General features: G+C 38.9%; 1 protein-coding gene across 13 annotated transcripts in view; it reads left to right on the plus strand.

Moving 5' to 3' along the window:
- LOC115770671 (tight junction protein ZO-1) overlaps window positions 1-13286 on the plus strand; it is a 111193-nt gene that overhangs the window by 60545 nt on the left and 37362 nt on the right. For 7 of the 13 annotated variants that reach the window (XM_030716039.1, XM_030716040.1, XM_030716048.1 and 4 more), the window contains exon 3: window positions 2305-2839. In XM_030716039.1, coding sequence (XP_030571899.1) covers window positions 2305-2839 — 535 coding nt within the window. Of the gene's footprint in view, window positions 1-1762; window positions 2212-2304; window positions 2840-5039; window positions 5786-11089; window positions 11659-13286 lie in introns of those variants that run through there. The other 6 variants (XM_030716041.1, XM_030716052.1, XM_030716054.1 and 3 more) reach the window with 5 other exon arrangements.

Here is a 13286-nt window from a genome sequence, read left to right on the forward strand (position 1 = left end):
TAATGAACTCTTTTTGAGTTCAAATGCATTTCTCAGTTTACATTTCGCCCATCGTTGGCCAAAATGGAACTTTAAGCGGTTACTGTTCGGGCTTAAAGATTGTCTTACTGCTAACTTCTAAGCAAAAACTAATTTAACTTTTTATTTTTCGAGAAACAGCGAAAATTAGAAAACTTTATTTAACTTTGGGTGGTTAAATTCCATCAATTTGAAAATATTTAAGACGTAGCATAAGTTGAATTAAAGAACGTTATATGAAAAATGAAAATTAAATACGAAAAGTACCAGTAATTTAAACAGAAATTTATTATGAATGCAGCTTTGTGTGAGCCTCGGACCAGTAACCAGCGAGTCGCCGGCACAAATTCAGCATTGTCCATTAATATTGTTATTAACTGTTTTTTCAAAATATTTTCAAATTTGTAATATCAAACCATTGTGTGCGGAATATGACCGCGGTTGATAAAACTGATTTTTTGTTGATACTTTTTCTGTAGCAGAGGATTTTTTTCGACATTTTTTTTAAAATTGCAATATATCTTGGAGAATACACGTCCCAACAATTAAGTCCCTTACCCATGTTAAAAAATTAGAAGTTTATCCAATTAGATTTTTTCCCCCAATTTTCCCATACAAATCTCCATAGTGATTTCAATCAATGAATTTGGGCTTATGCCCGTTACCATATTCATTTATTTTTAAATTGGAGCCAAATGTTTCAAACGTTCTTGGTCAGTCAATAAGTCAGTCAGTCAGTCAGTCAGTCAGGACAAACAGTTTTATTTATATATTATTTTATTAATAATATATGTATATATATATATATTATAGAGCAAACATTGCTGCTTGGGCATCTTGCCAAAAAATGCTATTATCATAAAAAGCATATTTACGTATATGCATTTTTTATTCTCATGTCATTTCTAGATTTGCAAATGTCTTTAAAATAGACCACGGTTTTAAATTTTGGTAAATTGAGTGTAATAAGAATCAATTTTTCATTCTATTTTAGATTTTTTTGGTGCTCGCATTGCATTTATATCTTAAGATTCATTTACTAAATCTCGTTTATGGATTAGATTGAATATTGAGAAAAGAAAAAACATAAGAAATTTCAATTTGTTAGCAATTATTTATTTCCACATACATCTTTATAGTTGACCTCATACTTGGCAAATTAAGCTCATTTTCTGCCCCATCTAAGGAGGGGGATTTTATGAGTTGCCAACCTGGACCCTTTTCAAAAAGTTAAACATCTCAACTAGGCAACTAGACAATTCTATCGTCTTCCGCTCGGCACCTCATTAAGGCAACTTTCCGAGCACAAAACTACTTTTAATTGCGCCCACTGGACACAGCTTTTGAGCTGGAAGGCAGAGCTGGGTCTGTGCCAGCTGGCTAGCTCTGTAGCTGAGTTCTCTGTTCCAGGGGGTAGCAGACTTGACACTTGATGAATGCGTGGGCCAGTCCAATGCTCTCTCAGAAGTTTGAAGTCAGCCGAGCACGAAATGTGTCGGAACAAACTTGTAGAGTAATTGCATGTGTACCAAACACAACGTGAAATTGTCATTTAACATTTGTCAAAGGCAGCGCCAACAAATACGAAAATTAAAATAAAATAAAATAAAAACCAAACAAAAAAAATAGTCGTGAACTAATTTAAAATCTCAAAACACAATAAGATATAAAAATGTTAACGTGAGAAACGGTCGGTGACAGTGAAAAAAGGTGCGAAAAAACTGCCAAAAAAAAAAATTAGTAAACTCTTTAAGAAACAATGTCACAGATCGATTATAGCTGCTACACGGTTCCCGAGTGCTCCAGCGATGATGATGGTGATGATGATGATGATGATGTGGTGCATCCAAATGGTAATGGTAATTGTAATGGTAATGACAGAGATGACTCCAGCGATGGCACGCTCGAGAATGTTTTGCAGTCTGATTGCACACTGGATTCGGATGCCACAACCACATCCTCCATAGAGCACCACCTATATCGCAAGCACAACCAGCAGCATCAGCGGCACAAACGCTATGCACCACAGCGTGTCTCGTTGCCAGTTCTGCGTGCCGGCAGCCACTCCAGGGAGCTGACACCGCAGCTGGGCGTCTATCATGATGGGCCGGAGGCGGCACCACAGTGGGGCTATTTTGTGCCATTGGCGCCCAACTGTTTCTTCAGTCCACCCATGCAACGGCGACGTTTTAGGTGGGCCGTGTATCCTTAGACTAAAACTCAAAATTCTCTCCCTGTCTCTTTCTTTTCTAATCTCATAAAAATTGTTCTTTACTTGAATTGCAGAGAAAAGGAGAACGATCGCAACCGTCGTGCTGTTAGCTATGGCGGCGGCGTCTCACCGACTCACTGTGCCACCATACCGCGTGCTGCACCGCGTCGTGTGGCGCTCATGAAGGAGCCACCCCCGCCGCCACCGCCCAAGCCGCAGCTAACATCGAAGGCATCGCTACAGTCCACTGATTCCTCGCATGCATCCAGCATCATGGCCAGCAAATATCCACAGTCGGAGTATAATCTCATACAGAAGATCGACTCGAACAGCACGCTGACTGCACCGGCTCAGTACCAGCCACAGAATTTCTATGCCAACACCGGCACCATATCCTCCACCAATGGCTACTCGTCCCTGCTGTGCCATGCCAGCTCCACGGCCAGTCCGCTCGCAGTGCGCAAGCGCGACAAGCTATTGCATCGTTTTAGCGATGCGGCCACATTGGGACGCAAGCTCAAGAAAAAGAAGAACACGAATCGCACCTGCCGCTCCATGACAGAGGCCATTGAGATGCTCGCCGATCCGGTCATCGAGGATGAGTTTTTTGTAAGTAAAACGAAACTATTTCTTATCAATTTATAGATACACATACATATGTAACTACTCATATGTATATAAGTTAGGAAGCATGTTCGAATAGATCGGATCCATGTGTGTGCTTTATTTTCTCAATTTTAATTAATGGAAATACCATTTACTCTCGTGATAATCAACGGTCTGCTTTCGAATACGTGCAAATTACACGCGAGTGAAATTGCTTTTTCATTTTTATAGAAATATGTCTTGAATTGGGGCCTTTGTTTATAGAAATATTGCATCAGAAATGAGGAATATACCTTATATTCCAACTTTAGAATGCTGGTTGAATATTTTATTATTATAAAATGCGCGATAAGACATTTTTTTGAGTGTAGTCACCTCCATTAATCAATTTTCCACTACTTATATTATTATATGGTATAAAATATCACAATGGTACTTGCAATTAATGCCCATTAAAAAGCTTTTCGGTTTCTCTTTCAATCTATCGTCTCTTCACTTTCATCCGTTTTCAATAAAAGGGGGTGTATCTTAATCGAAGCTCACGTTCTTTACAAGAACAAAACAATTGTTATCGCAACTCGTTTTGGTTCTCTCTTTGTGGCTTTTGTGACTGGAAGTTTATCTCTCGGTTTATCTTCGTAATGAATGACCATTGGAACCACATTTGCCCGTAGATTGCTTCTCAAATTTATGCATTCAGTACTAATTTGTTTCTCGTCGCGTTTTGAACAAGAATTCTATTTGACATTTCTTTGTTGCGTGGGGCGGAAATATAAAGCTGACAGAAGTTACTTATAAGGTGATAAGGTTGCATAAAAAAGAATAGAGTGAAAGGAAGAGAAAAGCTGAACAGGGCCAACAAAGTTCTAAGATTGTATGCTAAATGTGTTTAGTAATAGTGAGTGTAAATGTACATATGTATGTAGATATTTGTATCTATGCCATTGTATGTACATTGTGTATAATTGTGAAAATTGTAAGGCTTAAATTTGAATTTCGACTTGTTTACCATTCCGATACCAAAATTGACCTTGAAAAGGCTTTGGTTAAACCACAAAGAAAATAAACTGAACTCAATTCCATTTATCTATATCCAAATAGGGGGCGTCAAATTGTATTACGTGTATTCCGATTCTTTTACTGATCCGTGCATTGTTTCATTTAATCGCTAAAATTCGCGCGGGGGCTTTTAATATTGAATTGGGGCCACGAGTGTTCACTGGCACTAAGCCAATAACTTGCAAATCTAGCTTATTTAACTAACTCAAGCTGACAGATTAGCACAGAATTTGACCAGGCTCAGTTCTTGGCATCGTTATCGCTCACATGATGGACAATGTTCAGGAAGACAATAAGCAAACCAACTAACTAAACGGAGGCAACAACTGTGCCAATTCTTTGGTCAGCTACCCGGCTCTCGGATTTTCAGGTCTGCTACGACGGGCTCGCTAATTGGATTAGCTGGGCAGCTACCTTTTCTAGCAAATAATAGAAAAAGTTGTTGCAATAAAATTCAAACAATTGCAGTGAAAAATCGAACGTGAAATGTGTTGAACGTCTCGTGCGCGTCGCTCGGTCGAAATTCAATTCGAAAAATTGCCAAAAACTCATAATTCCACTTGCTGCGTCGGGTAATTCGAATTTCCTCAAATCTGGAATAAGGAATATTCGCTCAACGACGTGATTTAAGCTCAAAGTGCTCGTAATTGAAGTTTCCTAAATACCAAGTTTATTTGGGGTTTCTTCAACAGTACAAATTTCCTCTGAATAAATATTTATGTATTTTTATTCTTATGAATATTTGTTCATGTGCTAAGTACAAGAACTAAGAGCAAATGGGTATTTCGAATTTTCCTACACATGCAAACATTTGCATCATCATAATTTTAAGGCACTTACTATTTACAGATCGCAATTCAAATTTCGTTAAGTGTATCAGGATTTTTTAAAACGTGACATGTGCGTCGCGCGCTATAAACAAAAGTTGTACATTTTTGTCATTTTTTTCCAAAGAATTGTTTTGTACTCTGCAATTCCCGGACAATTCGAATTTTCCCTAAAATTAAATTCCTCTAGGATTTTTATTTACATGGCTTATAAAAGTATGCAATAGTCCATGTGAATTTCCCTGTCAATTGTTAGGGAAATACTCTGGCAACAGCCGCAACCAGTACATACTTTTGTGCGCATTATTGTTATCGGAAATTCATTGCATACTTTCGGGCAGCTGTCAAAATGAAACCTTCGACAAGACGACGCAGCTTTAAAACGAAACAACTGCAACCAAAAGCAAATATCTACAATCCCCTCGTACGTCATCGACCCACCGCCTTTGTTAGAAATGGCATCATCGGCGGCGGCAGCGGCCCCGGCACCGATGGCCTCTATCAGATCGACGATCGCGTCTATACGACCAGCAAAATGTTCCTGCGCGATGGCTACATGTATCCACGTCAGCCTGGCCAGCCGATGGATCCGCGTTTTCCACTGGAGCTACATGAATTTCCCCAGCAGCTAGGCGCTACCGGACTGCAGTTGGTCAGCACGCCCAAGGTGCACATTGCGGGCGAGTATCTGGGCAGCGAGCAGGCGCAGGAACAGCAGCAGCAGGAGCAGCAGGCCACAGCAGCACGCCATTGCGCCCGCCAGACCGCTGCCGCCGACATCAATCTGGCAAATCAAGTCTATTGGCTGGGCAAGCAGCGCTCGCGTTCCCGTTCGCGCTCCCGCAGCAACAGTGTGGGCAACAAGGGCATTAGCAGCTGCATAGGCGGCGGCGGCAGCTCGACCGTAGTAGATCGAAATCGAGAGCGGGAACGACCTTATATACGCAACGTGGACGATCTGCTGCATGCGCTGGGTAAACGCAACACCAGCGCCGACAACCAGCTCGAAACGGCCTCAGTGCACTCCTCCTCACAGCAACAGCAGCGGCGGCGCTTCAAAAAGGTGAGTTGACCAGGTGATCAATCAAATGGCGTTCAGAATTTGTCAAGCCAACATTTTTCCATTTACCTTAATTGCGAGTCGAGACGCCGAGACCCATTGCAATTCCTGCCCATCACTCACACCCATGTCCAGAACGCAGCGAAGCTTGCAACGACCCGCAGCCCCCCGTAGGGCCCCGAGGGCTTGTCTGCGCAAAAATTAATATTAATGATGTTCCAAATTTTGCTTGCGGGCCAGCAAAAGGAAAAGCAGCCGCAGATGCGACGTTGGTCAGACTCCACAGTAGCTGCTAATTTGACGCTGACTTTGGCAAGCAAACACAAACACACACATACACGCTAGCATAGCTGCCAGGTGAACTGCTTGAGCCTATCCGGCTGCCCGTTTGCTGTGGTTCCTTTGAGGCCTTCCATTGCGGTTTCCGTCAGCTTTTTGGGCTTTACTCATTTATGCAATCACTCCAGCCACAGCACAAACGGACTCTTGGTCTTGGTCAGTTCTTTCAGCCATTTGCAGGCATTTTTGTTTCATTTTTTATTTGCTATACGTAGCATCATTAGTGAACCCAAAAAAAAAAAATGTTTTTTGCGCTATTTTTTACGCGCTGTTGGCAGTATTTATGCGCTTCTGTTTTGAATTTTGAAGAGCATTTAAGTTTGAGAAATTAGTTTTCATGATTGCTTTTTTAACTACAGTGTGAGCTGACTAGAACGCACTTCCGCTATATTTCCTGCCTAAACCAATATATTAAAAACAATTATATTTTTTATTACAAAAAAATAAATAATCAAATTTTTAAAACCAATTGAAGACTTAACTGAGTTAAAGTTAAAGAATGCGTAGACTTTGGGCGTGATTTCATTATTTTTGTTTTGACAGTAACTGATATGATGTATATATACATAAAAGTTAATATAAATGTAAAAAATTCATAAACATTTCGTTTCAATAACAACATATAATATTTCTTCTATAAATCGATTTGATTCATTTATATCCATAAATATTTTCAGTTAAGAACTTATCATATTTTTTGTTGCTCAAACGTTAAATCAATCGAAATTATGACTCCTGTGCTTCTTAAATATATAAAGAAACAATAATAAAATATAAAATTAGAGTTCATAACAATTTCTGCACCTTAAGACCAGTGTGCCAAGTGACTCAAGTTCCGCTGTGTAAAATTCCATTTGGAGTTATGCTCGAATCAACTCGAAATCAAATAAATAAAAAAACGAATCAAGAAAACTTGCCAACTCATTCAATTCGAGAGACCAGCGGAGGCTTGAGGGGGCTGAAGCGACACAGCCTGTAAAACCCTTGAAATACGAGCAATGTGTTGGAATTTAAGCCAACATGTGAAATGAATTTCTTGGCAGCACGCAAAATGCTGCATAGATAAAATGACATTACCCAGACTTGCCAGGGGAGGGGGGAGGCAAAAACTGTGGGCAGACAACGACACTTTTTCCTTTTTTATGCAAAACTGGCCATGCAGTTGCAGCGGTGGGTCTGGACGGTTCCAGGAGTTGGCCAGCGCGAACACCTTTTCGCTGCAGTTGGTCGTAAATTGAATAAGCACGCAGGGCTCCTCCTCGCCGGCATGTGTTATGCCGTATTGTTGGAGTTTCGCTTGAAGACATCCGACGAAAGAAGAAAGTTGTTAACAAAATTGCACATTTTTGTATACCCTGTACCGATTGAAAATAGATGTGTTGTTTTATGCAAATGTTTATAACAGACAGAAGACTCTCCATATTCCTGACCACGATGAGGAGCTATGTTCGTCTTTCTGTCAATCAGGGGAAGTCCAAACATCATTTTTTAAATATAGATAAAAATCGATTTGGAGACTTGGTTTTTACTTAAGCTTAACACGAAAATATTATAAAATATTTAATTCTCCATGCTGCACAAACTTTAAAATAAAAACTAATGTTTAAAAGTACCTTTATATAACATATTTAAGCCGCAAGTGTCCGTTTTGTGGACATACATACATGAAAATTCGAACGCTTATGATTGCAACTGCAGGGTATATATTCGACGTTCACTCCCGACCAGAGCAGTCCTACTTGTTTCTGCTTTTCTCATACTTGTTGTTGCATTTGCACGCAGTCACGTGCCAACACAAAATCTGCAGTGCTTTTTATTTCTTTACACACAAAATACGCGTTTTTTGAGGTCTTGCGGTAGCTTATTATGAATGCAGTGCAGGAATTCCTGTTTTTTGGATCAATCAGCGAAATAACATACATTGCAACATAATTGGAATTCTGAATTGGATTGAAGTTGAGGCAAAAACTGCGGAAGATAGAACAGACAGATAAGTGAACAGCTTGAAGAATATCAACAATCATTTACAAATAAATTCTGTAAAATGTATAATAATGATAAATAAATATTATAATATATTTGACGCATACCAATTAACTTGATCTCCTCGAATAGCTGCTTCTTATAGAAAAGCATTCTCTTCGACAAATATGCGAGTCTTAATTCCCAACTGGTTCCTAAATTATGTCTTCCACCGATCAATAAAATAGTAGCTTTAAGACAGCCAATAACGTGGAATGTACTACCTACTACAGAAGGACCTATGCACAGTTTTGTGACGTTAGCTGCGAAACTGTAAGATAAGTTTGCATAGAAATAGACAGGCGACTCGGCTGTTGATACTGACCAAAAATGTATATATACTCTATGAGGTCGAAGATGTCTTCTTCTGCTACGCGTTACAAATTACGCAACAAAAGCCAAATACTCTCTTTAAGGGTATGAAAACCCGGCGTGGCTTATACCTACGGCTCATAAAGTTGTGCGCCTGCAATGTTCGTGTACAAATCAAATTACCCAACCGGCGCCCGAATACCGAAAACTTGTAGGCTAATGATCAGCAGCTGGTTCTGTCTGTGTCATATCGTAAATACCCTGCCTGCCGCTACCCTTTCAAAGCAATAATTGTGTCAAAAACGAATTGCCGCCAGTTTGAAAGGTTGCACGTGCTCATAGTTGTTGTTGTGGGCAATCATAAAAAGAAACACGTTAGATAAAACAATTGTGGGTACAAAAAAACGCATTAGGTGTTCATAGCATTTGCATTGCTCCCATTTAAAAGCGGTTCGATAAGCAGCGCATTGCCCATTTGGCTTTAACTATAATGACCATAACCATATCATAAAATTTAATACTTTTATTACTTTTAAGCCAAGCTCAGATTACTTTGATACGACTCTGCGATAGCAGCTCAGTTTTTAATTGAAAAATCCCGTAACTGCCCGCACACGTTTCAATTGTCCAGAAAAAAATCAATACTGAGGGCAAATAACCTGAGTTAATGCTTAAAATAGTGACCACCGCCCATCAGCAAAGAGCAATAGCAAACTTGGTAAATGTTTTATGTTTTTATTTTTTCTACTGTCTGCATACTCATGCACTTGAGCTGCAGGCAATTTCTTTAAGCACTGGAAATGTCTCAACTATTATTGGGTAAGGCGAGTCTGTTTAAATAGTTTGAATATCTGGATCATTTTTTTACCTTAGCCGAGGTTATTTTAATTTTGCCAACGCAAAAAGTAAGGCATATCCGAGCTAGTAGCTACATCCGAATCGATATACCCAAGTCCTTCTGTCCTTCTGTCTGTCTGTCTGCTTCTACAGTACACATGTAGATACCGGGCAGATCAGAACACTATATCATACAGCTGGCAATTATCGGTCAATAATGAAGTATTAAAAACATATTTTTTAGGACATCTCGAACCATCTCGGCATTTATCAGTTTTACTATGCTCATTCCTTATGAGCAAAATTTGATCAACATCGAACCACTTTTTCATATAGCTTTATAGGAAAATCGGTCTAAGAACAAGATTTTGTAAGGAAAACTTTTCTGTTTTTAAAGGTATCTTCGCATAACTAAACTATTTCGAACTTCACAAATCTCTTCAAGATCTACAAAATGTACAACTTTGTTCTATTGCGCCTATAGTAGCAGTCGGTCGGAAATAAATAATTTCAAAAGAAGGAATTTTTAAGCATATTCAAGATTACAAGAGTATTTAATATTCGGCAGCCCGATGACGAAAACCTTGTATTTAAAATCTAGCGGCAAACAAGTGAGTCAAAAGGTATAAGTAAACATTTCAGACAACATACTGGCATATAGAGCTGTGTAAAAAACGTAAAATGAAAAACACTTTCAAAACTGAAATTGGCAAAGCAGAATTGAGCAAGCTTAAGGTATTTAAAATATCTAAAGTATTGTCGCTGGCACACAGCAAATTCAATTGCGATAGGTTATTCCGACAGACAAACGTTGAGCGCTTAACGCCCTTGCGAGCGACCACTTGACCAGCCAACTGACTCATGGCGATATCAACTACCACAGCATGTACATGTGCATGTGCATGTGCATACTTGGCTGTTTTGCTTGGCGCAGCAGTCACTCATTGGAAATGCACAACGGCAGCCAGCTACAAAAGGGAGCCACATTCCTATAAATACCACTTCACACTGCCAACGTTGGCAAGTTTTTCTTTTATCTTTGATTGCAAACTTGAACACGCCACAGAGAGTCGGCAACAAACACTCCTTTAACAATTCCTGGCAAGCGGCGCGCAAAGGAGCCAAAGCTAAAGTTAACAGCAGCAAATTTTTAAATCAAAATCGAAAACCCGTTGCCAGTGCTGCCCATTTGTTTGCTGTCGCCTTGCCGCTCAGCAGCAAACTCTACAAAAGAGGCATACGTTTATTTTTTGAGTGTGTGTGTGTGTGTGTGTGTGTGCATATGTGTATATGTGTAGAGTTGGCCGCCAAACCGGGTCTCTGGTTGGCCCATGTTTCAAAAAGTTGCTTGGCAACATTTTTGCCAGCATCGCGCGCGCATGTTGCCAGCAACAAGTTTGTCGTCTACCTGACACATGTGTCAGTATGTGTGTGTGTGTGTGAGAAGGTCTGCGTCTGTGTGAAAGGTGCGCGCTGCTTACCTGCGCCTGTGTGTGCGCGTTGGGCATATTTGAGCATATTTTACGTTTTCCACGTACGACAACGGCAACGGCGGCTTTTGCTTTCTTGAGCGCTCGGCGTCCATTTCAAAAGTCGACAACGTTTGCTGGCGAATGGACGCGATTAACGGATGAATTTCGCCCGTTTCGGTTTATTTTGGGCTCAAATCTGGACGTCGTCGTGCGCTTTGATTTTCGCTGCACTGCTGCAGCGGCGCCTGTACTTTTCCAGCACACTAAAGCCAGCCCGTACTCGTCTCTCTTTCTATAAAAAAATCAGCAGTGGGCCATTTGCGAACGTGCCCCGTTAGCAGTTGTTGTCGCTGTGTGTTTTCGTGTTCAAATTGTTTGTCGCGCGCGTGTCTCGCGACTTTTTTGTGCCACACCGCCAGGGCACCCATCCCGTGCCGCCCAAACCCATTTAAAGTGCAGCCTAATTTATGAAGTAAAAAGTATAAAGTTCAGTGCAGCCCAACGTAAAAATATGTGCATTTCGCTAAAATTGTTTAACTAATTAACCAAGGCTCAGCTAAAGTTTTGCGACACACACACACACACACGCACAGCATAATTTTAAAATTATTGTGAAAATTTGTGCATTTTGTTGTTTTCGTGTAAATTTGACAGCGCATGCGCGCAACGCCTGCATTTAGTTTGTGCAACATGTTGCGACAGCAACAGCACGCAAATCTGCCACACTAAGCAAAAAATAAAAATAAATAAATAGTGGAAAGAAAAAAAAACGAAATCATCAACAACCTCTCACAATATTTTTCGGCTGTTAACATGGATATCGTCGGAACGGCAACGGGCAATCAGCACGTTCTGCCAAACAATCATTATCGCCATGAATCACTGTTGCAACAGGTAAATACGATAATTATTGTAAAGAGAGTGTCGATTGCCGAGTATGGAAAGTTGAAACCTGTTCGATTGAATGTAATGAACCCCATTAAGATGGGGCACGCTTAGCATGGCAAACATTTACTTCAATTACACAATGAAAATTAAAGTATATATGTAAAGAAACAATACATCTCCCAACTGATTTTTCAATGGTTGAATAGTAATTAATGTATTTATATTTAAATCATTTATAAGAACTTTCGTAACAATCTCCATTAAAACTGTGGTATTCCCTATTTTTTTTGCCAAAATTAATATTTATTTGCATCATTATCATTTGGATAAAAGGTTACTTATTGCCTGAGGCTTTTTTCTGTTCACATTATTATTTATTAATTCTCTTGCGTTGCTTCTTATTCAAAATAATCAAAATCTCAGTACGAAATTGGTTGATATTTTATAATTAGAATTAGAAACTAATTTTGTTTGCATACTTAAGACAATTCGAAAGTAATAAGTCCTCCACTTTATAACCTTTATAACCTATTAATTCAATAGCCAAACATACTTATTAAAGTACATATGTTTATACTTAGAGGTCAATTATTTATTATATTACAATCTTGAAATGAATGTAAACACACAAAGTTTACACAATGAAATGAAAGAAAACTCAATTATAATTATATAGATTATGATAATTGCGGCTATAATTTAAATGTCAATACTAAATGAATATGCCAAGCTATTATGATTATTTATTTAGAATAAACTTGAAAAATTCCTTCTCTTTTTGTAAAGTGTACTCAGATGGGATTTGATGCCATCAAATTACATTTATTTTTAGAGAAAAGGAAATCTAAATTACCTTCAATATTATATATTTAGAGCTATAAAACTAAATTTAAAGCTGAACTAAACAATATATATCTTGGACAATTTATTATTAGAAGACAGCGAACTCCTGGAATTAAAAGCTATAAAATGTGATTAACCCATAGAGAAAAAAAGTAGCAATACATATTTAGGCATGTACTTTGTACTAGCTGATATTTATTGAATAATGTTTTATTTCAGATCTCTGTTGTTAGTTAAATAGACTCTATAAATTGTAAATAAATAATAGGGAGTTTCGACAAGGTAAACCAATCTTTATCCGACCAGCTTAATTTCCATTAAAGAGTAAAGCCTGTAGTGCAGCTTATAAAATATTTACAATTTCATTTGTATGCAATTTCAATTGCAAAACTCTCACCTCTTGGCTTAATGCTGAGCATTAGGCGAGGCTTATTTGGCAAAAGCAAAAAAAGATGAAAATAACAACATGGACACGCGTTGCATGGCATAAATGTCAACTTGCAATTTTGCAGCTGTTTGCATTTAAGTGAAAATGCATTTCAAAAAAAGCGGACTTTTATGATAGCTGCAAATGGCCATTCGAGGTACGCAAAAGCCAGTGCAATTAAAATACAAGAAAACCACTAATTGAATTTAATGCGACAAATTGTTGACGGGTTGGAAAAATGGAACAATGCCCAAAGACGTCATTAGGCATATATCGATGTGTAGCTATCATTTTAACAAGAATTTGACGAGCACCAGCACAAGCCCGATGCCAAAGGTTTGATAACCCCCTTAAAACAAAACAA

The sequence above is a fragment of the Drosophila novamexicana genome, unplaced genomic scaffold (assembly GCF_003285875.2).
Source record: "Drosophila novamexicana strain 15010-1031.04,08,12 unplaced genomic scaffold, DnovRS2.1 tig00004560-arrow-pilon, whole genome shotgun sequence".
Taxonomy (NCBI): Eukaryota; Metazoa; Arthropoda; class Insecta; order Diptera; family Drosophilidae; genus Drosophila; species Drosophila novamexicana.